The sequence below is a fragment of the Lottia gigantea genome, assembly GCF_000327385.1.
Source record: "Lottia gigantea unplaced genomic scaffold LOTGIsca_1, whole genome shotgun sequence".
In the NCBI taxonomy this organism is placed as follows: Eukaryota; Metazoa; Mollusca; class Gastropoda; family Lottiidae; genus Lottia; species Lottia gigantea.
This window is the reverse complement of record NW_008706746.1, coordinates 797,775-824,931: the sequence shown is the minus strand read 5'-3', so window position 1 is coordinate 824,931 and position 27,157 is coordinate 797,775. Positions and strand designations below refer to the sequence as shown.

General features: G+C 33.1%; 2 protein-coding genes across 2 annotated transcripts in view; both read left to right on the top strand.

Annotated features, from left to right (window-relative positions):
* Window positions 1-232: 232 nt before the first annotated feature.
* On the top strand, window positions 233-4,743 carry LOTGIDRAFT_208058 (hypothetical protein; the record flags this gene model as incomplete). The annotated part of the gene is made up of 11 exons (XM_009045413.1): window positions 233-338; window positions 953-1,099; window positions 1,543-1,620; window positions 1,935-2,022; window positions 2,345-2,395; window positions 2,715-2,750; window positions 2,960-3,071; window positions 3,301-3,428; window positions 3,883-3,984; window positions 4,204-4,283; window positions 4,593-4,743. Exons 2-11 carry the CDS (start codon window positions 1,017-1,019, stop codon window positions 4,741-4,743), a joined length of 909 nt encoding a protein of 302 aa, XP_009043661.1. The 5' UTR covers window positions 233-338; window positions 953-1,016.
* Window positions 4,744-9,315: 4,572 nt separating this feature from the next.
* LOTGIDRAFT_102378 (hypothetical protein) overlaps window positions 9,316-27,157 on the top strand; it is a gene marked incomplete at both ends in the record, with an annotated part of 34,780 nt that continues 16,938 nt past the window's right edge. Inside the window, one exon of the mRNA XM_009045412.1 lies at window positions 9,316-9,372. Within this exon, the coding sequence (XP_009043660.1) occupies window positions 9,316-9,372 (57 nt within the window). The remainder of the gene's footprint in view (window positions 9,373-27,157) is intronic.

Genomic DNA, 27,157 nt, shown 5'->3' with positions numbered 1-27,157 from the left:
TAAAAATAGCCTGGACTACATAATCATTTGCATAGAATGTTTTAGTGGAGTGAGTCTATCTGATTATTGTCTGATTTGTTTCTTAAATTGATCAATTACCTCCCTTGTGTAAGAAAGTTTTCTTTTATAAAAGAAATTTTCATTGGATTAAAAATTGATTAAAATTTCAATCAGCCAATCAACGTCTTCTATATATTTTTTGTAATCACGTGATCGTTTGTTGACATCATGGCCGAAAATAAAGAAATTCTGCAGCTTAGCTTCTGAAAGATTAGAATTTCTCCGATCTCTTTGTTTTTTAACTTAAAATTCTATCATCACTCAATACTCTATTGCCTGTAAGTTAGACTGGTTTTACTGTCATGGAAAAATTGTGGCCGGTTTGTACGAAATTCAACTTTTGAAATAAGTTTTGTAATAACTTTGACTTTGTGTGGTCATTGTCTTGGATTGCTGATTGGTACGTGTTATTGGTTAGGCCTAGATGAACTAAATGAATGAATGCCCCCAAAGTAGTGCAAAGTATTGAACTTATGAAGACAGACAAAACCATGCAGTGTTCGATGAGGGAAACTTTGCTTCAAAGACAATGCTTTGGTTTTAGTTGTTTTTTTTCTAGTCTGCACTGTCTGAGAGTGTCTTTAATGTAGACCTCATTTTATTGTCTGAACAAATAGATGCTTAATTCATATCAACTCTATGACCTACATAACTGATAAAGGAGACACTGAGTTGAAATTACCAAGATATTACCTCAACCTGAGTCAACTGGCTAAGCCACTGCATCCCACAAAAAATGAATATGAGATGGCCATACAAAATGGCTAGAGAAAATAGTTAGACAATTGTTACTAGCCCACTATCCTTAACACATAGAATTCTTAAATTCATCTAGACAAAATGATGTCCACTATCTATATCCATTTAAATCTTGTCCTTTTTTAAATTTCAGATAGTCACTATCAGTGATGTAACATAACAAAAAATGTATCAATGAAAGAAATTTGAGTGATAAGATGGAGAAATATGAAACCGAAGAAAAACTGGGTGTAGGAGCTTGTGGTGCTGTTTATTTAGTCAAACATGTTGATACTAAAAGGTACTTTATCTTATTTATTCATATTGTAGCATCATTTCTGTGTAATTGTATTTGCCACACACTATCTATAAAATGAAATAACGTTTTATGTCATACTGTGCTGACTGCTAGGTTAATTTTTGCTTAAAAATGTTTATTCAGTCTGATTTAAATGCAGTTTGTTTCATGTTGGGTAACTATACTTTCTCAATGGAATTATCCAGTCATCTGTATTATTGTTGATTTTACTGTATTTACCAGTCATGTCTGATTGAGTCTTTAAAGTGTCATATCCTTTCTTTTCTGTGTTTTTGTGTTTTCTTCCTACACAGATTTATTCCTTATGTGTTTACCAGTCATGTCTGCTTTAAGACATATTTTACACTACCAATCATGTCTGCTTTAAGACACACATTGTTTGACTGTGAAGGGAAAGAAGCTCAGGTCAAAATCTGTATTTTCAGACAGTATGCCCTGAAGAAAATAGAAATTGATGATAAAAAGAAGACAAGAACTAAAGAAAATGTTTTAAAGGAAGCAAGGTATAGTTAGTTATTGTCTTCATCCATTTCTATAACACATTCATTAAAGCTTATATGCTGTGTTATGTTTTTTTATAAACAAATTTTATAATGATTTGTTGTAAGTGTTTATGTTTTAATCATTACATTTTTGGCACAGTTGGCTTCTGTGAAATATTGGAATCTTTGGAATCTTGCTTTTGCTTTGCATTATTCTAATGGACCCAACTGTTATTCTTGCAAAAATTGGTTATTAACCTCTTTTCATTCTTTGATTTGTATAAGAGAAAATGCTTATTATTTTATAGAATCATATTTAATCTGTTTTGTTTCAGTATTTTAGAGAAATTAAAACATCCCCATATTGTTGGTTTTTATGAATCATTTCTTCAGAATGATGGCCAGTTTTTAGTTATATTACAAGTAAGTCAGTTCAAAGTGTTTTGAGCCAGGATTGTTTTTTGTATTTTCAATCCTGATCAAGTGATTTTTTGCTTTATTAATACGTCTGGATGTTCTGATCTTATAAAGACCCTATTTCCCAAACCAGTTTTAGGGTGTCAAGTAGATTCTTAAAATGAAATATAATAGAAGTGATACAGAGTTGACAAATTAAATACCATGTAGTTATGTTGTCTCTCTGAAAGTTATTCTGAGCACCATTGCCACCTAATTGCAGAGTGTCGTCAGGTGTTCTGGATATATGAACACCTATATATTGATGTTTTAAAATATGTAATTGCAGGATTATTGTGATGGTGGAACCATACAAGACAAAGTACATCAAGCTCAGAGGGTAGGAAAAATTTTATTAATTTCTATTCTGTTTTGTTTTTATTCCAAATTTATATGATATTTCTTGGCATGGTTGTCAGAAATATTCAGCTAATATAATTTTTTTTTGTATAAACAATATTTATTTACATAATAACATTAGGGAACAGGCTTTTGCTTAATAGTACCCTTGCCAACTATAATGAAAACACTACAGTTAGAGTTCTACCCACAGTATCAAGATTGTTTAAATATTGTTTCTGTTGAAATTGTGACAAAAATATGTGCTCTGAGTTAATTTGTCTGCTTATACAAAACCGTTTTTACATGTTTTTTTTTAGGAGAATTCTCCATTTGAAGAAAAACAGATTGTACAGGTCTGTGTAAACCTTTGTATTCAGCAGAATTACATCAGTTTCAGTGATTGGCTAAGACCTTAGCAAGTTGTCATTTTGATTCAATTCTTTTTAATTGTCCTCTAAACATAACCAAACTATTACTTAATTCTACCATGTTATCAGGTAAACCTACTATGTCGAGTATGTAACCATTTTTACATTCTAATAATCTAATTCATTCATTACAGTGGTTTATACAGATAGTAATGGCCGTCCAATACATACATTCTAATAAAATACTTCATCGAGATTTAAAGACAGAAAATGTATTTTTAACCAAGAAAAATGTGGTCAAAATAGGTAAATTAGATAAAACTTTATTCTACTTACTGTTGATTTCCAGTGAAATCCCTAAATTGCCATCTTTTTTATTATGGGCATTGTTATAATATTGACCACAAGGAAAATTGTAATCTCATTGGTTAAAATTAAATTAAATTTATTGATTAACCAATTAGATTAAGATAAGATTTTAAGTACAATTTTCAGGAATAATGTCCATTGATTGTCACCTTTGATGTCTCTTTAGGTGATTTTGGTATTTCCAAGTCTCTCGAAAACACAATCGATGTTGCTAAAACAGTTGTTGGAACTCCATCTTACCTCAGTCCTGAACTCTGTCAAGATATACCCTATAATTCTAAATCTGACATCTGGGTAAGTAATCATGGGTGTGAAGTAGAAAGGGGGGAGGGGGGATCAAGGAGCATATGCCCTGATTGGCCATGATTGGTGCTCACCTGAGGTTTTGTCTAGCGTTGTCTGCAATTTTCTATGTATAAGATTATAAGCAACTTTTAATGATTTCAGTCTCCAAGATGAAAGAATGATATTTTCATGCCTGGACCTGGTAAATGACAGTGTGACATGCACAGAATGGATGAACAGAGTTTCATATTGTGTGAACAAAAATCACCTTGGGCAAAGTATAAAAACTAGAAATAAAATGGTGGGAAACCATCAGATAGATTAACCTCTTGAAACCTATTGCTCTGATGTCATCTTAGTGTGTTTGCATTTCTTGAAAATCTTTAAGGTTCATGAGTGTTTTTTTAGAACCAATAAATTTTCAAAGACACAGTTAAAAGAATGGCATTTGACTCTTTTTCAGGCTCTGGGTTGTATTTTATATGAACTCTGTTCTCTCCGTCCACCTTTTGATGCCCAAAGTCTTTTAAGTTTATTCTTCAAAATTATCAAAGGAGAGTTTGAGGTAAGCCATTAAACAAAGTTTTCTATTGTGTATTCTTGCCATTTGATTATGTGTGCCTTTTTGTTAACATCTAGAGAGTCGCTTTAGAATTTTCTGATGTATGTCTAATTTGATCTATTATATAAATACTAAAAAAAATATTGAATGACGTAATTTATATGTCATTTTATTTGCAGTAAATACCTTTGATAAAGCCATATTCTTATGTATCTTTTGTAGCCGATTCCGTTCAGTTATTCAAGTGATCTCCACAATTTAGTTTGTAGTTTGTTAGAAAAGTCCCCTGAAGACAGACCAAGGTCAGTTAATCTAAAAGAAAAACTTTTTCAAGTCAAGCTTAGGCTTGAACCCACCATATGTTTTGTACCATGTAACCATGCAAATAACAAGCAGAATTTCAGGGACTGGATCCTTAAAAAATCTTAGTATACAAATTTGTCATAGATGTGAATTTAAATATTCAAAAACACCATACATATAAATAGAATGATTGATCATATGATATTTTGTGTAATGGAACCCAGTGCTCTGAGCTACCGATCTATGTATAAGACAAACTTTCATCATTATAAGGTTTATTATAATTATGATTTCACTTTATTTTTCAGTGCCAGTGCCATTCTGAATCTTCCAATAATCAAACAGCATTTAGCAGGATTTATTGAAGAGAAACAGAATCTTCTACAGCAAAGAGTACAAAGGGGAGATAACTCTTCCAGTAAATCGCCTGGGGTACAGAAAATCATTAAATCTAGGTAACATAATAACTTATGTTTAGCAAGATCTAATTGAAATTAGATAATAATTTTGTTTCTTTATTTTTTTAACTTCTTTATACTCCACGATCAAAGTGTGTCATGTAGGACCTGTTATTGAAAACAAATTGTGGGATAGCCAAACTCAGAGATTCTGTCATGATGCTCAACTGCTATCCCACAATTTGTTATTACTTAATGATATTGAAAATAGGCCTACATACCATGTTGTATACAGGGTTGTTTTGAGTCAGTGACAAGAGGAAACAGTGTTTATAGTTTATGGATGGATGTTGATGATGTGACAGATATAAATATTATTGAATCAAAAATATATTCAAAACACATAATGGCATGTGTGTTGGTTATGGTCCTGTCAGATTGATTAAGGGACATTACTCTCATTACCGATACAAATCCAAAGGTGTTTGCAGTGGACATTACACCATCATGAAAAGCCATTAAGTATTATCTTTCCCTGCCCATCTAAATGTAAAATAGTGAAATGAAATGATGTAACATATTTGTTATTCTAGTAATATGAGTCCAAGCCCACAATTAAAACGTAAACCTGTGTATTTATCACCCAATGAGAATGCTGCATTAAAATCAGACCGTAGTCCAGACAGACGCTCAGCCTGCTCTGATTATTCGGATGACTTTGATGAATCTTCAGATTCAGAAATAGAAGAAGGTGAGTAGATTATGACAACCAATCAGGTGCTTGTTTTACTTGAAGGTTGGCTAAACAGTGGGTAAATGAGTAACTATAGAATCACTGAGAGCTAAGAATACTGGTAATAGTAAAATGTGAATGATAAGATAAAAAAAAGATTAGAGGCCTCATTCACTAAAACTTAACTTTAAATTTCAAATGAGTATAGAAATGTAGGTCTGTTAACAAATTATATTACCTTCCTCTATCATAAAATCTTAATTTTAACTGAGTTAGGATTGTAAGAAGTGGTGTGCTCCAGTTTAATATATATATGACTGCTCTGATTCTCCAAGATGCTGCAGTTGCTGAAGTCTTTAGAAATCTTAATCAACCTGAAATCAGTTGTTCTACTTTCTATCAATTATCAAAAACTGGATCTATTGGAATGGTTATAATCTGCCACCAACCAGCTGCTTTCATGATCTGTCAAATTCATTGTTGATCTGAGGCCCACCTTTAGGTTTCTATCAAACTCTGTATCTATGTATATTCTAGATATCCAGCTTGTGGAAGATGTACCAGATCCAGACCAGGATGTAACAGTTGATTATCCTGATGACTTTGAAGAGTATGATTCCAGTGAGGTTTGTACTATGTATTTAATTTAAGGCTGTGAATGAATAACAGACTGCCATGTCTTTGATCATTAAAGGGACATTTTGATTGTTATTTATACTGCGAACAATTTTGCTCAAATTTATAACAAAATGTACATTAAAATCTAGAGAAAAATGTCCCCAAACTTATATCAAAATAAAAAAGTCATTATGAGGCCAAACACCAAAAAGAGATCAAACTGCTTAATTAACAATTAGTTCGCTCTGTTTTGAATCAACCCTTTTTATGACAAATTCAGGTGTATGCATAAGATTAAATTATAGAAATATTTTCAGGTGTTATTTTTTAACAATGTTTATGATAATAAATATTTTGCAAGCTGCTCCTTCAAATTGTTTAGAGGGTATGTTGTAGGAAGAGACAGAGATACAAAAATATCACATTTTTTCAGGATTTGGATGAAATTGTGAATCAAGCTCGAGAAGCACAAGAAGTTGAACCAGCGGACGATTATTTTGAGGAAAGTTTTAACGGGAAAAATCCACCTTTTTCACAAACTCAAGTAATAAAAAAGTAAGTTTGTTTGTTCAATTTTTTACTCCCCATGTTGTGTTGCTTCTGCTAGGGCTAGGTGTGAAAATTGCAAGGCACCATGGGATGTTTGATGGGCGTGCTTTAATGTGAAATCAAAGAATGGGCATGTCTTTCAAATTAAATTAATGAATTAATTTTTATTTTTCAGGCAATATCTGGAAGCAATAAAAAATGAAGATGGTTTAGAAGAAGTGAAAAAATTAATGATGGATGGAAAACTTCCTAAAACTGTTTTTGGGTAAATTTATTGTAATTTTAGAAGGATGCCCAGAAGGTTAAATTCTTCATACAGAATGCTAATTGGAAGAATTCTCACAATTTGCCTGACAGTTGTTCCGCAAAAAATGTTTCAATAGAAAAATAAATTCTTAAGCTTGTATGCCACTCTTGAGTAACGTCAAGTGTCTGGTTCTGACACCATTTCAAATTCGAGTCAAACACCTGTGTCTATTGCAATTCCACTATTGCAATAGCAATGTCATAATAACACAATACATCTAGAAGTTCAGAAATTGGTATCAGGTTATTCTAAATAGTTTCTTTGTCTTTTTACAGTAATGAGCTGAATATACATTGTGGTGGAGACAGGAATGAAGTTTGTTACCTCACCAGTGATGATCTTACAGATGTCTTATAGCTGCCATTCATTCCATTTCCATTTCCATGTCATTTTTAAGCTAACTGGCATTCATTCATTCCTTTTATTTTAAGCCAGGATTCGTCTTTTTATGGTCATGTACTGGATCACATCAACATAATCGGTCCTTCTAATACACATGTACTTGTGTATTATTAAACAAATTGTACATCGAAATATTGTGATTTTGTTTTTTCATTCATTATATTGTCCCCATGGGCTGAATGTTAGACAGGACCGTGTCCTTGTTTATTGGACTTTATTCTGACCCATGTAAAATAAACAGTTTATTATTACTATTATTATAAGCATTCGTTCATTCAAGGCATTCCTTCATTCATAACATATATAAATTCATTCATTTATTCTTTATGCAAGTTAAGGAAAGCTTGACTACCTAATCATTTCCTTTAGGTAATTACATGAAAAGGGGACCACAAACCATGGTTGTTGTAAGTGATAGGGATATTACAATGCATAACAAATTGATCTTTTATTTAATGTCTCTTAAAGAAAAAAAACCAACAACCATATTTAGCCCTGATATCAACTTAAGAACAATCTTTTCTACCGGCTGGTCCTTGACTAAACATCATGGCATTGATCTTTCCCAGATTATCCATACCCATTTCCAGCTGGAAGGACTGGAATAATGAGGAAAGATGACTAGACATTCACATTATGACTGAGATTAGAAACCACAACCACCATTTGTTCAACGCAACAACTGTGCTAAAGCCTTTCCTGAATCAGTAGCATCATCTGCTATGCCTATGCCACACGATCTATGCATTTACTGGTTTTATAACTTGAAACTGCTGTTTACACGTATATATATTTACTTTGATTTTGTTTATTTGGGTTTTAAAAAGTAATATGTTGTGATGTATAAAACTAACATAAGTTTTGTGTGAGATTTTTATTATTATTATGTTTGTTTTCTCTATGAGACCATATAGCTGATATTGAAAAATGTTAAGATTTGTTAAAATTGTATAAATACTTGTTAATTATAGATGATATCATATAGATTTTTTTAATAAAAAATATTATATTCATATTTTAATTTCCTTCTCAGATTATGAGTGACTAGACCCTTGCATTAATCTTAAACCAATGTATTTTCAGGTTTAACAGAGCTAATAAGATAGAAATACTGAGCTATCAAAAGATGCCTTATTGAACACTGAATTTCATTTCTATCTCCCAGGTTCCGAATACATGCCACTCTTGCCCACGTTCAGTCAGTACAACACACTATTTTATTCTTATTCCATATTGGTTGAACAAGATTATTCCTTTTAGCATTAATGGAAGATAATCGAATCATTCAATTCAGACTACAAGTAAATTATTTCTAGATTTAACTAATCGGAGGTAATAGATCTAAGTTAATGAAAATTCAGACAATAGTAAATGCATTAACTGAGTAGGTAGAAAGACTTGTTTTACCAGTAAACAAATTCTTGATTAGCCAGACTTCTGTCAACACTGATTCTATAAATAGACATATAGATAACCCAGGGATTCCCCGATAAAAAATCGTCTGCTATCAATCGATTTCCCTTCGTCATTATTTAAAGGAACGACACAGAACACAGAACATTTTGCCGAAAAGAAATTGAGATTCTTGGAGTCAAGGTTTTGCTTGAATCAGCCGACAAGATGAAAATGATTCACGTTTCTGCTTGCCATTCCCTTCATAATAGTCATTACCTGTTCTCCATATTTGGCAACTGGACAACACCAACTCATAACGAGGCTGAAGATCAAATTTCGGGGATTCCACCAAATTTAGCAATAAAAACTAAAAAATTATTTTCAAAAATTGTTCGATGGATGTTATTTGAATATTTTTTATTTATTTAACTAAAATTAAAGAGCAAATTTTGAATAATATTTTGAAAGAAAATGAAATTCTGATCGCGGCTACAATAAAACCAGTGACTCTGTCTTCCACCGGGGTTTACAGTCAGTCAGATTTGAGTTGGGATTACATTTTAAATCTTTTTCACACCTGTTTATTCGATTGAAATTGGAGTAAATTGTGGTCGTTTTGAGGCGACAAGATGCCGGTCTTTCATACAAAGACGATAGAAAGTATCCTAGAGCCTGTGGCTCAACAGGTAAGAGTTATTCTATGACCTATTTTCGTGGAACATGAAATGTACGCGCTATAACATTGGTGCCAATGATTTCATGCATCTCTATACCAGTCACCTTTTTGGCCTGCAGCAAGATGGCCGAAATACCATATCTTCGACCCGTAGTACCGTTTCAGATACCAGGAGCAATAAAGTGAATCTTTAACCGATTCTGACACAAAGTCCTACAATGTTGCATGTACTTGAATTATTGGACTATTGAATTCATTGGTATGGGTGGAAAAAACAAATATGAATTGAAAGCATAGATCGATCTTGAACTGTTTCTGATACAAAGTTATACATAGTTGCATGTTGTAATTTTTTGTGTCTGGTATTGGACTTCTATTGGATGGGACTATGTATGTTGAAAATTAAAGGTAGATTTTTAACTGATACAATTGCTGCAACTTGAACATGTAATGTTGGAAATACATAGTGATCATAAATATTTAGGGATGGGACATACCAAATTAAACAATCATGAACACATTCTGATACAAAATCATACAATGTAACAAAGTAGCTTTTAAGTTATGAGATTCATAAATGGGTTTGTTATTTTCAAAACACAGCTTGAAATATTCGAATTCGTTAAATGATTCTTACACAAAAAGATGCCATGGTGTAGTTTTAATTACCATAAAGAATTCTTTTTTTTTGCATTATTAAACTCAAATATCCTAAGTGTGAGGCAGTTTGCAAATTACATGTGATTTGTTAGAAATATTAAAACAGAACCTTAAAAAATCATGTTGTAACTCAAGAGTTTCATGCTATGCAATCTTTAGATGACTGACCTATTTCTGCTTACTGAAGTTTGACAAGTAAAACTTAATATTATGTCTATATTTTGAGACAAGTTCGGAACTTTTGTTAAAGAAGTGCAGCTAGCCCAAGGTCTTAGGAGGGTGGGGGTAAATTTTTAAAGGGGGGCTTAACTATAGCATCTCAACAAGTCATTCAAGTCATCTAAAATTTCCTATAGGGGACCTGGCTACACCTCTAGCTACGGGTCTGAATGTGGTTTGTTAGATAGCAATTAAGAATTTGGGAGTGAATCATAGACATAAAGTCTTCTGTTTATCTTGTAACCTTGAACTTATTTGAGTCAGTCAGATGGGTCATTCTTAATCATCATCTTGGAACTTTCTGTTATACTGACTTATAATCCTTTCTGATACACAGTGGCACAATGTTACAATTAACTGTTTATATAACACTGTTTGTCCCTGTTAGGGATACCAGGCAGAGAGCCTGTATGGAAAAAAGCTTTTTGTTATTTGTTACAATTTGTATATCTTAGATATATTTGTATTTTTGACACTGTAAGCATATTGCCTTAAAGTTACTGAATAATTTTCTTCTTCTCTTGGTTGTTTTAGCTTCTTCAATAAATTGAGGTCTATTGTATTAGTTGCCCTGGCAAAATGTCTTGCATCGCATACTTCATAGTATTGCAATCTTCAAACTTCATTCCCCGTGTGGTACAGGCTGTGCACGTTAAAGATCCCCCGACAGTTGGAAATCGAAAAAGAGCAGGATAATGCCGCTGTCCTGGCAAAATTTCCCTCATGGCACCCTGCATGCCGTTGCCCGTCTTCATAAGCCCACAAGGTGCAGAAGAGTAGGACGTAAAACTCCATTCATTTCATTTCATTTCGAACTTCATTACCATGAACAGCAGAAGAAAAAACTAGGTTGACAAATTCCATTTCATAGTAATAATCAATCAGTACAGCATGTTGTTTACTCGTTAAGAGATTAATTATCAAATCAACTAATTAATTAATGTCAACCTGAGGCAATAAATATGTATTGGATATGTTTTAAAGTGTTAATTTGCTGTATGAATATCATGACAGGGGTTGAGGTTTTTTGTGGGGAAAAAAACACTGAGTATGTCCAGGCCATAGGTCAAACCCTGAATAAATGAATCTTAGGAAGATTTGATGGATTTAATAGACATTAAAGATGGGTTCCCTTATTTTCACTGAAAGTGCTAATACTTATATCAATGGAGAGTAGAGGTGTCCGAATGACTTGGAAATATACCAGTTTGTCTCACATGTCCATAATTAATTCATACTTAGCTAAATTAGACGAGAATTACTAGCAGAATTTCAATGAGTTAGCGATCAAGAAAGGTTTATCCAGACTGTACAAATATGGACATTTATGATGTGTTAAAACTCTTAGTTATACAATAAGAATATAATGATATGATTAGGAATACATGATAATTCATTAGAAACATCAATTAATCGTATAGTTTGCTTAATTTGACACTGAAAAATAAGGAAACCCATCTTTAAATGAAAAAGGATTCTTTTTAAATTAGTCATTGTTACGTCTCAAACATGGTTGAAACTGTTCAGGATGCAAGTGAACATCCTGGGAGATGTGAACAGATTTTTGTACTGGCATTGACATTATTTCTGGTATGAAAAGGTTAAAATTGGTCTGCAGCCCTGACCAACTGAATAGAAAATCTATTGAAGCTTGACAAAGTTTAGTAGTTTATAAAATTGTTTCAAGAAGTTTATATCTAATTGTATAGTATATAAAAGAACAGTGGGAAGTCTTAATTTACTTGTCCATGTTAGTTTTTACATGTATTTTTCTTTTACATAGAAAATACAAATGAAAGCTTGAAAATTGTTAAAAAATAATAGTTTTAGGTTATATTGTTTAAAAGTCCAAGTTGTCTACTTGGATGCATTTCTATATGGACAGCATGGACTAATGAAGACAAACAACATCATGCAGTGTGCAATGAGGAAAATTTTGCCATGATAGCGCCATTAGACTACTCTTTTTCAATTTCATACTGTCAAGGGTCTCGCACAAACTGTAGCACACAGAGGCTGCTGTAAAAATTGCCCCATCCAATATTTTTTCCAATGTTGCCAGTCGTCAATAGACTAATCTGTATAATTATAAGCAGGGCGTAATATTCCATTTCTTCTGTACATAACAGAGTATGAATAATTCATCTGGTATGTGATGTAGGAAATGTAATCAGGAAATCTTGAAGGAAATCACAAATTCAAATATTACAAATAAATCCTGCACTGTACACCCTACACATTCCTAGATATTGTTGATTTTGATATCAGGATCTTCAACAGTCAACAAATACTTTGTAACTAGAGGTTCTATCAGGAAAAGCCGAGGAAACCACAAATGTGATTGAATTATAATATATTATAGGAACACAAGATGTAGGCCCAGAGCTATTACTCGTTAAATGATTTACCCAACATTTAACATGCTCTTATTCAATGCACCACTGCTAGCAAATGATTAATGATGAAAATTTAAATTGTTTAAGTAACAACATGTTTCAGATTCTGTTTTAATATTTCTTTATCACTTTAAAATTGATTTATTGAGCACTATTTTAGCAGTGGTATTTCTTTATCACTTTAAAATTGATTTATTGAGCACTATTTTAACAGTGGTATTTCTTTATCACTTTAAAATTGATTTATTGAGCACTATTTTAACAGTGGTATTTCTTTATCACTTTAAAATTGATTTATTGAGCACTATTTTAGCAGTGGTGTTTCTATATCGTTCTGCAATTGATGTATTGAGCACTATTTTAACAGTGGTATTCTATATCTCTCTACAATTGATGTATTGAGCACTATTTTAACAATGGTATTTCTATATCACTCTACAATTGATGTATTGAACACTATTTTAACAGTGATATTTCTATATAGTTCTATAATGCTCTATAATTGATTTATTGAGCACTATTTTAACAGTGATATTTCTATATAGTTCTATAATTGATGTATTGAGTACTATCTTAACAGTGGTATTTCTATATTGCTCTATAATTGATGTATTGAGCACTATTTTAACAGTGATATTTCTATATAGTTCTATAATTGATATATTGAGCACTATTTTAACAGTGGTATTTCTATATAACTCTACAATTGATGTATTGAGTACTATTTTAACAGTGATATTTCTATATCACTCTACAATTGATGTATTGAGCACTATTTTAACAATGGTATTTCTATATCACTCTACAATTGATGTATTGAGCAATATTTTAACAGTGGTATTTCTATATCACTCTACAATTGATGTATTGAGCAATATTTTAACAGTGATATTTCTATATCACTCTACAATTGATGTATTGAGCACTATTTTAACAATGGTATTTCTATATCACTCTACAATTGATGTATTGAGCAATATTTTAACAGTGGTATTTCTATATCACTCTACAATTGATGTATTGAGCAATATTTTAACAGTGGTATTTCTATATCGCTTTATAATGCTCTATAATTGATGCATTGAACACTATTTTAACTGTAAAGATATTTTGTTATTATACCAGTATGGTGAATTTTCTAGTATTAAGCTGAATGTCCATCCTATCTCAGCCAGGTGTTGGGCTAAGATTTATTTATTTATCTGGTTTATTTTGTAGTAGATGGTAAATATTAGGGTGGGGACTTTCCCAAATCTTGACCCTGTGACCTGTTGACATTTTCACGGTTACGAGTTGACCTTATATGGCCTTTAAAGCTGATAGCCTTGATTTTCCAGTTTGTGGTTTTGTAGTTCTCTTCGTGATGATTTATCTAATTATGGTTTTAAAATGTCAGTTATGTAAACTGCACCTAGAGTGGATGGGTAATGGGTAGGCATCAAAGAAGCCTTCTAACCTACAAAAAAGGAAAATCATTGTAAAGCTATTGGCAAGTCCCCTCTCTCCCATGTGTAATGAAAGAGTCAAGGGAAGGCCCAGGTATCCACTGGGATACTAGCTCAATTTTTTGTTTGTCCTGTTCTTCTTTGTTGAATGTTATTTAATGCATATTTAAACCTGTTATCCTCTTAGAGGACCTGCTATCAAACAAAGCTATATGCATACCCTGTCATTCTTTTCACTAGTAAGTTCTTGGATGTAAGAGGTCAGCATCACAGAAATCCCAATCCAGAGTCACTCTCTACAGTCTTTATCCAGCTGCCTTGGCACAGGCCCGTAACCAGCCCAATGTGCCAAGGGGGCAGCCGCATTTGCATGGGAGGCAAAATAGCTGATAGAGACTGACTTCAGCTTCAATTGAGAATTTATTCAAATTTTGCAGGAGTGGGGGACAGATGATAAAAAACTAAATTAAAGCAAAATTTAGAAGTTATTGTTCACAAATAAATGCAATGGACAATTATGCTTTATATTTTGTGTAACTGACTGAAAAGTGTTAATATTGTTAAGTTGTTAATTTTGTTTGTACCATCTGGTTCACAAGAAAGAAAACATACATTTTAGATTTAATTACACAATTAGTGGTGAACTGGTTCTCAAGTTCCATGCCATCTTTCTTTAAAAATTGTTTTAAAATATCAGCTTTTCTTGATGCCATATTTAAGTTTCTGTTGCAGTCAAACTATTTTCTGAAGCAATAAATCCTAACCTTATTAAGAAGTGTGTTATATTCCGTAATATTGTCTAGTGTTTTGTAATAAATCTTCTCATTTGAAGGAATTTCATATTTTGTTGCAATTCAACAAATTTAATTTCAGATAGTTGCCTGGTCTTGACATCTTTAATGAGTCAAAATTATGACATATAGTTATTCTTTTCCTAAAGAATTGCCAAAAAAATAAGCCAGTTGGCATCACATGACCAAATTTTTCATTTTAAATTTCAAGAATAATTTTACCCTTCTTTTCCTTGCATTCCCAGTAAATTATTACATATTTTGTACTTGTTTTACATTATTTTATCAATTTTATCATGTTATTAAAGCACTTAGATTTTTTGAAATCATTCAATTTTCACATTTTTTAGTTCTGTAATAACAATCCTGCTCTATTGCCTCCCAGCGTGTATATGTAAATTGTTATATAACATGTTCTTTGAGTATTTTAAGTGTTTTTAGTGAAGCCAGATGATGGTATAAATTATTATATTACCTCACAGATAACACAAGTCTTCCCTCCTTTATAGATTATATTACTTTTTGTAGGTTACAAAGACAAATCTTGATTTGACTGAACTCATTTATTACCTAAAAGGCATTTAGGGATGTAGTAGTCCTATTTTGTAAGCAGCCTTCATTTGTTACCCCTTACTTTTAAAATTTTCAGTCAGATGATGTGGTTCTTGCAATTCCACTTAAATGAAGTTCTTTATGATATTACTATTGCCAAAACAAAAGCTCCTAATAATTTCTAAGGGCCTTTGTGATAGTGACGTCATAAAATGCTTAGTTTTTGTTTGAATTCCATGAATCACAGTCAACTGACTGATAATTTGAATGGTGAAAATCTATGATATCGGTGTCCCCAGTTCACATGAAAAATTCAAAAAAAAGCTCTTCATAATCCCTTTCAGACAATGTGTTGATTGACTCACACCGTCTTCAGACATTCTGATCTATCCCACTGTTCTTACAGATGATAATCCATCTCTCTATCCAGTATTTTAGTAGTTAACAGCCCTGCTCACTACCAACCAAGCTATTTTGTTCCGCATTTCTGTCCTTTTTTTACCTAGGGTGAGATTTTATAACTGTTTATTGGCACGTTTTGAAACATTCTTGGTTCTGTTTTGGCAGAAGCTATTGATTTTTTGAGCACTGATAGAAATTGAAACTTCCAACTATATATTTAGTTTTAGAGTGAATGTTTTCGAGACAAGAGGATCAACATGAAATTGTTTGTTCTAGATCAATATTGATACACTTTCATGTTCAATTCCATTTGGTTCTGTGCTATTTTCGTGTTATTTTCTTTGTGTAATTGATGCATCAAACTAATGGAAATGATTAAAGTACTCCGTTTATCTTGCAGAATGACATTCAGGTTGAAGACTCAGATATGAAAGAGCCCAATATTCTGGAAATGTGAAATGTTTGTGCACATTTTATCATTTATTTCCTATTTATGTTGAATTGAGAATTAGAAATATGATATAAGATGTTCAGACAAGTATGTGGACTCTGTAAATGGAATACTGATTTAAGAATTAGAATTGAAGAAAGCTAAGTGAGATCCCTAAATGTGATTTTTAAGAGAAAATTAAAGAGTTTTACTTCTGTGATTAAGTCAGCTGTGTTAAACTCTCCAATGGAATATTGAGCCTGAAAGATGCCTTACAATACCAACAGTAGTAATCTCTTTGACAATACATATTGTGCTGAATTGGTAGGCTATATTCTTAATATTCTCATTAATAAAAATTTGTTCTTTCTTTTCTCTTTGATTCTAATTTAATTAGGTAAGTAGATATTGGCACTAGTTCCAATCAAGATAAAACATAATTATCTACCACATTCTCTGGTTATCTTTTCTATTCAAACTTTCTATGAAGCCTCTCTCAATCTTTTTATCAAGCCAAATCTTTGATAACCTTGTCTTCTGATGTGGATTATAAGATATTTTGAGTTGGTGGAAAGGTAAAAGATCCCTTGACAGTTGAAAATCAAAATAGCATAGGCTGATGTTGCTGTCCTGGCAAAATTTCCCTCACTGCATAATGTTGTATTGTATTTTGTTCCTGGGATCAAGTTTGTGAATGTTGAATGGTTGCTGCAACTACTGTAGTCTAAGTTCAGGAAGGGGTGTAAAAATCAAAAAAAAAGAAAAAAAAAGAATTGACATTTCAATAACAAACTGAACAATAACAACTAGAACTGTTATAACGGTACCAAAGCAGTGCGCATCCAACCTGATACATCGATAAAACGTTTTAAAGTCACAATGGGATTTCTTACAAACAAACGCATGTAAACATTCAATAGTAACAAAATGTTTAAATCGTTTAGTGAAAAGACGCATGAATTTGATACCATTCGGTACTAAAAGGTGTTAACATTTGGTAGTAAAAAGTCGAATTTTCAAATAACTGTAAAGTAAAAAGTTCAATTCGCACAAAAAAAATGAAAATATGTTTGGAAAGGTCTCGTAAAATACAATAACTTGTGTTACAGTCAAGAGGTCAACAAAGGTCAAATAAAAGATATAAGCCTTAAAAGTGTTGAAAATTGCTGTTTTGGAACATCTGTTAATGCGGAAATATATGTCGGACATTAAAGATAAAAGTATGAATGGACATCATAGACCAATGACCTTTGACCATGTAAATACCGTTGCTTGTCTTCATTAGCCCACAGAGTGCAGAAAAGTGGGACGTAAAACTCCATTCATTTCATTTCTGACCAATGTATAAAATGAATAATGGATCACAATGGATAGCTTGTAAGGAAAATGAAAATCTGGTACGAAATGATTATTCGCCTACATAATACAGCAACAACTTTTTATACAGCTTTATCGACTGTTATATCGATATGTTAGTTTTTATACAGCTTTATCGACTGTTATATCGATATGTTAGTTTTTATACAGCTTTATCGACTGTTATATCGATATGTTAGTTTTTATACAGCTTTATCGACTGTTATATCGATATGTTAGTTTTTATACAGCTTTATCGACTGTTATATCGATATGTTAGTTTTCAGTGGCAACCATCTCCATTTAAAACATTTTTTTAATTTGAATCTTTTTGGGGTTGTAATCAATTTCAACAAGTTTCGTTCAAATCCAGAAAGTATTTTGCCTTCGAGAGTATTGCATGTTTAAATCAAAAGGATTTCGAAGAACAAGGGCAATAACTCTTATACCCCTTTTACACTAGGCTCCGATAAAGAGAGCCTGGCCCGGATCGGTGCCTGGCTCTAATCAAAACATCTGTTTACACTGGCGTTCTGTGATCTGGGCCAAGCCCACTTTAAACGGAAATAAGCGTGCCCTCTCTAATCTGGTCTATGCTTTCGAAAAACTCCCACTTCATTAGATCACGACCGGATCTATTACTATGATCGAGAATATCTCGAAATTTTTTTTTGTTTTTTCAATTTCTCCTGGCACTGTTTGCCAGTCCTTCTAGGGTAACCTTTCTCGGCCAGAAGATCAGAGAGATTATCATACACCTTGTGGTTATGATGAATACCGTCCAACTGGGGACTGTATTCGTTCATCTCCCCACAAGGTGATGAAATCTCTCGCTTCTTCTGTTGTCCACCCTTTACCTCTGTCGGAGGACATTTTAGTTATTTGTAGATTTATAATGGCCGCCGATACGAAAGTTGTAAACCTTGCACATGCGCAGAAGAATTTTTAAACGGAGCCAGGCACGCATTCGTTTTACACTAGTAAAATTGAAGTGGGTCAGGCACCGATCAAGACCTGGCCCACCTCTTATTGCGGTGCCAGGCCCCGATTAAATTGGCTCGCTTTATTCCGTTTACACTAGTAAAATTGAAGTGGGTCAGACACCAATCAGGCCCTGGCCCACTTTATCGGGGCCTAGTGTAAAAGGGGTAATAGTAAATACTTTCTGATTAGTTGGTTTTTCAAGTGATAATCAATAACTTCAACGAATTCTGTCAAAAACCATCAAGAATTGTGTCTTCTGGAGACAAGCTAAAATTGAATGCGGTGTAAAGATCAGGGACAATAACTCATATTAAGAATTATACCTCCTTGAGTGTTGAAACAGGATATAGTTTAATATCACGAATTGGGCCACATCCTGAATAATAAAACTATTTAATTATATTACTTAGTTTCTCTTAACAAGATGGGATATCTCTGTGAATTTGTGATTTTTCTTATGACATTTCAACAGTTTAGGACAGAGGATGCTTGCTCTTCCAAGTTATGTGAATGTTGGCATGGTGCGGTAAATTGTACTGGACTAAATTTAACGTATATACCAAGACTTCCGAAAAAAACTTTCAGATTAGAATTTATACAGAATTATCTTCCAAATATTACAGAAGAAACATTTCAAAATATCAGTTCACTTAAAATCAAAGATCTGAGATTAAATTCTTGTAGAATAACTTTCATTCATAAAGATCCGTTTAAGAAATTTAGAAATTTGAAAAAGTTGGATGTGTCCGGTAACAGTCTTACTCTGGATTCAGTTCGAAATGTCTTGTACTCGTGTAATGTTCACAGAATTGGTGTCATTCATTTGAAAAATATTCATATAAACAAACTACCACCCAATGCGTTCCAAGGACCATTGAAGTCTTTGTTAAAATTTGTGGATCTTTCCAGGAATAATCTAAAAATTGTTAACTTAACTGAATTTAAATCGTTGATAAATTTAGCCGATTTGAAAGTAGAAAGCAACAAATTAGAGAGAATCATAACATATCCAATGCCAAATTTAAAACATTTGTATCTTAATTCCAACTATTTAAGGGATGTGCCACAGTTCTGTTATGGTGATACAGCTCTCTTTCCACAACTTAACTTACTTTTTATGCGCAATAATTCGATCTGTGAGTACATTCCGGAAAATGTGAATTGTTTGAAGAAGTTGGCACAATTAGATATAAGTTATAATTGTATGTATCTCGTTAAAAGCAATTCCTTCTCACGTTTACCACTTCTTAGTTTGCTGAGGATGACAAATCAGAGAAGTCCACGATCATCTCTGAGGTTTGAAAAATACGCTTTAAATAACAGTAACCTTGGTCATCTTCTATTGCACAGTAATGGAATATTGATCAAATATTTTGATGAACTGGCCTTTGTGGGTTGTCATAATCTACGATGGCTTGACTTTTCTTACAATACGTTATGTGGTTATATCCCGGAAAATACTGACAAAATAAATCGAGTTCTCTCCCCTCTTAAACAGCTACGTATTTTAATGCTTAGATACGCGTACCTGAAAAATTTACCCAGTGTAATTAAAACTTTTCCTGACCTACAACAGTTAAAACTTGATGGAAATAATATTGAGACATGGTCCAAGGGAACCTTTGATTCGAACCCTAATTTGACTCTACTTGCTTTAAATTCAAACAAGATTAGAACTGTCACCAAAGAGATGTTTTCAGCCAAAGTAAGGAAACAATTGATAACAATAGCATTGGATGATAATCCATTCATCTGTGATTGTAACTTAGTATGGTTTATACAGTGGTTGAATTGGGATCACAAGAGGTTTGTGTATTATCCTGAAGGTTATAAATGTGTTAATATCACAGAAAGAATATGTTTAAACAATATTGCCGTATTTAAATCAGTAATTGGTGTTTCGACTGTCATAATAATCGTTCTATTCATAGTATCAATCATATTTAAATATAGATGGTCGATTAAATACCAAATATACATCTGGAGACATCAGTCTAAAAAAATCGCGAATTTACAAGGGAGACAATATGAATATGATGTATTTGTGTCGTACAGTGCTGAAGATGGTAATTGGGTTTGGGATCAGCTAGCACCACACCTGGAAGGTGAAGACAACCTGAAGTTGTGTGTTCACGAAAGAGATTTTGCTGCCGGTAGATTGATAATTGATAATATTGTAGAATCGATAGAGGACAGTCGTCATGCACTTATTGTGGTATCCAATAATTTTGCACGCAGTGACTGGTGTCAGTTTGAAATGACTCTGTCTCAGAAACATGTTTTAAATGAACTTATGGAGCCGTTGGTTATAGTGTTATTGGAGGATATTGAGATTGAGTATATGAGCAAGACATTGAAAGCTTTACTTTCAACTACCACATATTTGACATGGAATGAGGAACCAGAAGTAGCTGCTAAGTTCTGGGAAAAGCTGAGGTGTTCTCTCAGAAATCATCACTGAAAATGATTAACAGATCGGTCGAAACTGGTAGTTATCTATGACGAATATTGGCAATGTTTTTCCTGTTTTTCAAAGTTGTTTTGTATGTATAATATTAGAGGTTTAAGATAAGCATGCAATCATTGATTTTTTTGCTTTTTATATAGGCTAATCTTTGCATTCTTTGTATTCCCATCACATTACAGTATTCTGTAACAGTTACACTAAACAACTCATCTCAATGCGACCAAATATGTACATCTAATAGTTATCTGGGCTATGTTATAAATTATACACAAATAACTGATATAACCATCCAGGTGGTGAATGTGTTCGGTTTGGTTTGGATATCGATACTTAAATTCAAATACAGTTGTTACAAAAACACAAATTGTGTATGTATATGTATATAGCTTTTATTAAAACTATGTCAACTTCACATATGATGTAAAACAATTTGGTTTGTGAGATTTCTTGTTCACGGCAAGAGGAATTGCATTGATAAAAATATTTGGTTCTTCGTCATCAGAAACAGCTAAATTAGACGACTTGTCACTAGTATCTATTGCTTTTTGTGGTTTCGGTGTTGGAAGATATTTTACCCATACCATGTTCTCCTGAGGTATCCATGTATAACCTAAAACTTGGGCTTTTTTAATTCCAAGATCGTCTTTTGTAGGTATAAAACCGTAGGCAACTTCTTTGTTAGACGTTAGTTTGTGTGTCATACCTTTAACAGTATTTCCCTGTATCCATAACCTTGATGGTTTTTATTCACATGTAACATTGCCATCGACCCATTAAATTACATACAAATATATGCGAATAGTTCGCCTTGTTCATTTATCAGCGCACTTCTGTCAAAGTTTTTTATCACACGTCGAAAATAAATATCTAGGTCATTGCCACCATGCACATTCTTCCAATCACATTGTTATTGTTCTGGAAATAACGTTGTAAGTTTGATACTTTCTGGAATCCTGAAACATGTAGAATACTTTATATTTTTTACAACACATACAACTGTGAAGTAGTTCTACATCAAATAGGTCACAAGATATACATACACCAAGCTCAAAGAGACACAAATATTGTAAAAAAAAAATCAAGAATTTCAACTTTGCTTTAAAAAAAACGATTGTTATATATCTATGAAAAGTGCATGAGAAGCACATTAGAAAATCAAAAAAATTAACCCTCTAGGTTAATTAGATCACGTGCTAGACCAGTCCAAAGTTGCGAATTTGGCTGTTTTCGGATACCTATAAAACCGGAGGTACATGTCGGAGGTCAAATGTCAAAGTATCAACTGATGGCTAAGGTCAATGACCTTTGATCCTATAAAGGTCAAGGTTGTAAAGGTCAAGGTCACGAGATATAACTCATCAAACTTTCAAAATGCATACGGCTACAAAACCGGAAGCTTACGTAGGACATCAAATATGGAAATATAAATAGATAACCAAGGTCAATGACCATTGACCCTACAAATGTTAACGTCATCAAAGGTCAATGTCAAAAATTGAAAATATGGAAATTCTAAAACTCGTTCCTTTTTTGGAACTATAAAGCTGAAACAACTGAGCTGTTAACACAATCTGGCCAAAGACATGAGGTAATTATGTGCAAAGTCCCTCTTTAAACAAATGTAAACTATGCGAGTTGTGCCCCTGCCCCAGATTTGAACAATTAGCAATTTAACCCAGATGTGCCACGCCCACCTGAACTTTTTTGTCATGATTAGGTCAAATAGGTGACAAGATATACATACACTAAGCTCAAAGAGACAAAAATATTGTAAAAAACACTCAAATATCAAAAAAGTACGAATTTCAATTTTGCTTTAAGTTACACTGGAAGTAGTTCAACTGGAAGTGAGAATCGATTTGCCGTTTAAACCGGAAGAGAAGTAAAAAATTTGACTTTCATGAACTGTCTTTGCTTAAATCTTTTTAGATTAATCAGACAAAAAGCTAAAAAGTTTTTTTTTTTGGAAAAAAATGGCAAAATTCAGCCGAAAAATGTGTGCAACAAATGTTTGATTTTTTTAAATCAGAAATAACATGCTGATTTCAAAAATGAAGACCCAAAGAAAATCGACCTAAAAATGCGACTTTTAAAGCCAATTATTCACTTTTTGCACATGTGTAGCTGTAGAACTTCCCGTTTTGCAAAAATGTACAAATTTATATTCATTAACAACGTTGTCACTATGGACATTTTGATAACAAACTGGGACTTTGCGGAACTTTGTGACTGATGAATAAAACCACAAGTTTTCTATAAACACCTTTTTTTATACACTCGTGGGTTTATTTGGGCGTGTAAAAGTGTCATAGTTGACGAGTCATTCTTTTCAGTCAACAAATGTAGCATGTCATTATTGTTGTGAAAATTCATAAAATTGCCCATTCTTAAATGTCCCATTGAAGATTATATAATATACCGTATATAAAAGTCACTCTTCAATCATACTTGCTTATTTTGTTTGGAGCTCTTTCAGACATGACTGGTAAATATAGTCAAATCAACACTCCAGAGCCCTATTTATACATGGTAAATGTATTCAAATCAACATTCTTGAGCACTAGTCCAGGTCATCTCTGTCATGGGATCACAAAATTTCCTTCATTGCACAATGCATGATGTTGCTTGTCTTCATTAGTTTAGAAAATTTTACTTACTGAATAGTATGATGTACAGCATGAGAGAAACCATTTTTACGATGTCAAGCTATATTGAACTGAGTCTTATACGTTAACAGCTATAGCCACCTTTCTTGTATCACAGAATGCAGCAATTGGATTGGATTGTACGCTAGCGAATACAGCCAATCAGAGCCCTTGTTAAATACTTTAGAAATTATGGCTTACAGACCTTAAGGGCTCTGATTGGCTGTATTCACAAACATACAGTCCAATCAATGCACTGCATTTAGAAACTTCCATGATGCAGTCAGAGTGTAAGATAAAGCTTGACATTGTGAAGATGGAGAGAACCGGGTAGAAACCACTTGTTAGAGGTTGATATTATTTATATCATAATCTACCAGTTAACCCTGATAAAATCTAGAATATATAAACAGTAGTAAGAAATATATACAACTATATATAAACATTACACTGTGGTTTCTTTTCTTTTATCTAATAGAAACTTCTCTCTATTGTACACTGACAGAACTAAATGCAAACATTAGAAAATGAAATGAATGGAGTTTTACGTCCTATTTTTCTGCACCATTTGGGCTTATGAAGATGGGCAACACCATGCAGGGTACAATTAGGGAAATTTTGCCAGGACAGTGGCATAAGCCTGCTCTTTTTTTGCGATTTCCTACTGTTGAGGGATCTTTAACGTGCACAGCCTGTAGCACAAGGGGCCTCGGTTTATTGTCCCATCTGACGACTAGATGCTTTTTCCATGTCAGCCCCTCTTACCTGCATCACTGATAGGGGGGAAACTGGGTTGAAAATTCTGAAGGTATCATCTTGACCTATGCCGGGATTGAACCCTGGACCTTTAGGTATGCAAACATTAGAGTTAGATGGTGATGAGAACATAGTCTCATGAAAGCACTGGCCTAGGTCACAAATTAAAGATTTATGATTAAAGAAGGCGCAAGTTAAAGGTTAAGATAATTAGATATCTTAACCATGGATGTCTCTGTAATACTATCTGTGGTAGTATCATTTCTTTAGCTAAAATAGTTCAAAATATAACGTCAACATTCTTCTGATATATCATTAATCATCTAAAGATAAAACCTGTAATGTGAAACAAAACCTTTTCATGTATCTATAAGAAAATAAGAAGCATTAATATGATTAGTCATTGTGGGAAATTCAAAAGGAAAGAAGTCAGAAATTTTAAGACTGTTGAGGGTTAACCTACGAGTGTGATATCTTATCTTGTATCTAATAGAAATTCCACATATTGTACACTGACAGAATGACATACAAACATAACCTTCAGTTTCTTTTCTCATGTTGTCTGTTAGGCAATTAGGTGCTCGGGATTCAAATTCCCATTAAATTAAATAAAATTCTGATAGCATGGACAATACTTTCAAGATAAAGCGTGATATCTCCTTGCATCCCCTGTCATTAATCGCAAAAATGTAGGGCACTGTACTGGCAAAATTTTCTAAGTGAACACTGTCAGTATAGTTCAGCCATGGACTGTGATTTTTACTAGTACTTACAGTCCAGAGGTAGTCTGTAATGTAGTGTAGACAGAGTGGCTACAAATAGTAAATACATCGTTAGAGTACCTGTAGACATTAGTACCAATTACATAATTGACTGACTGTCAGCTTTCTCTGGGCTGTGATGGCCTTGTTTTTTATAATCAAAATGTAGCAAGATGAAATTCAGGCTCATAAATGATATTTTCAAGTATTATTAAGAAAAAAAGTCTTCTTCTGATGTCTTCTGCCCTCCACAGTAATCGTGAACTCTAACCTATTACTAACAGATCACCTGTAGAGATTTATCTTTTATCTCAGTGGTACTTCCTTCCACCTTACTTCTCTCTACTACTATATACTACTAATTAATCTGTACCTTGCTGCTTCTTACATGCTGGGTTCTTTTTTAACAGTTTACTGACTTCAATGCACGGGATAATACCCATGGATATATTACCCCCGTTTCCTCCCTTGATATGGAGAATTGTCTAGGCCTATTACCCAGTATTACTAAAGAATTCAAGTCTGTAAGAAGCTAAATTCTTTAAAAAAAAATGCATATGAAAAAAAAAGTGAAACTGTATAGACACTCATTGTAGTGTTGTGTAGTATATAAATTCTTGTATTGTATTATCCTTTCCACTCAATCATAATATTTTGACTCTGTAGGGTGCATTATCCATGAAAAATACTGTTAATATTTGGTTAGATAAATCATTGGAACCATCCTGCAATGCCACTAGTTACTATTGGAATCTGGCCTACTGAACCTAGTGCTAGTAATGTTACTATAAATAGATCTAGTTACCTGGTTGTCACATGTTGGTGATTTATAGCTAGATATCAGTAATATATTAGAACAGGTTGGAGAGAAGAAAGGGGGGGGGGGGGGCACATTTGGATGAGTAATATATTTAAACAGGTTGGAGCTCTACTGAGGAGCGGGTTTTGATGCTGGAGGACTAGGGTGGTTTGAATGGGTGGTGGCCATATCAAGAGGTTTATAGCTCGTAATATATAAGGACAGGTTGGAGAGAAGCAGGGGGGAGGAGTGGGGCCATATTGGGATGATTTATAGTTAACAGTAATATATTTAAACAGGTTGGAGTTTTACTGCTATCTAGGGGCGTTTTTGATGCTGGAGGACTGGGGTGGGGTTGAATGGGTGATGGCCCTATAAAGAGGTTTATAACTAGACAGTAGTAATATATATGAACAGGATTGGTATTTACTGAGTGAGGGTTTCTTGTGTTTAGGGGTTTAGGAATTTTAGGTTGTAAGATTGTGTTTAAGTAATGTTGCGAAAGCACACGCACAGGCACAGGCATGCAGGTTTAACCTCTAGTGAGAGAGAATTGTTTGTACAGTTAGTTTTTGATATCATTTGAATATATGAAATAAAAATCCACATACTTTAGAATCTGAAAATATAAGAATTTAGGTTGTGGGATCTGCTGCCAGAGATAAATATAGAATGCAATAGAGGATAAGTTGAGGATTTTAAGCCAAGTACTAACAAGTTAACAAAGTATAAGCATGTTAATATCATTATATCCGGTTTACATTACAATTGACTTACAATTGTTGATTATTATTACATACATGGTTTATAGAAATTAGTATTGTAATTTCCCCTTGATGAGGTCTGGTTATGAAATTATATAACAGTTAAATGATTGAATAACACTGAATATACACAGTCCCAATAAATGATTGGAAATTGATAGACCTTAAAAATGCATGTGGTCATTAAAATTGTACCTGGTTTTGAAAATGGTTGTGGTCTTATAATATGTGTGACCTTGAAAATGGGTATTGTGCAGAAAAGTAGGATGTAAAACTCCTTTCATTTCATTTTTTTGAAAATTGGTATGGTCATGAAAATGGATTTAAGTCTTGACAATCCTTACAAAAAAGTGTGCATCTTAAAATTA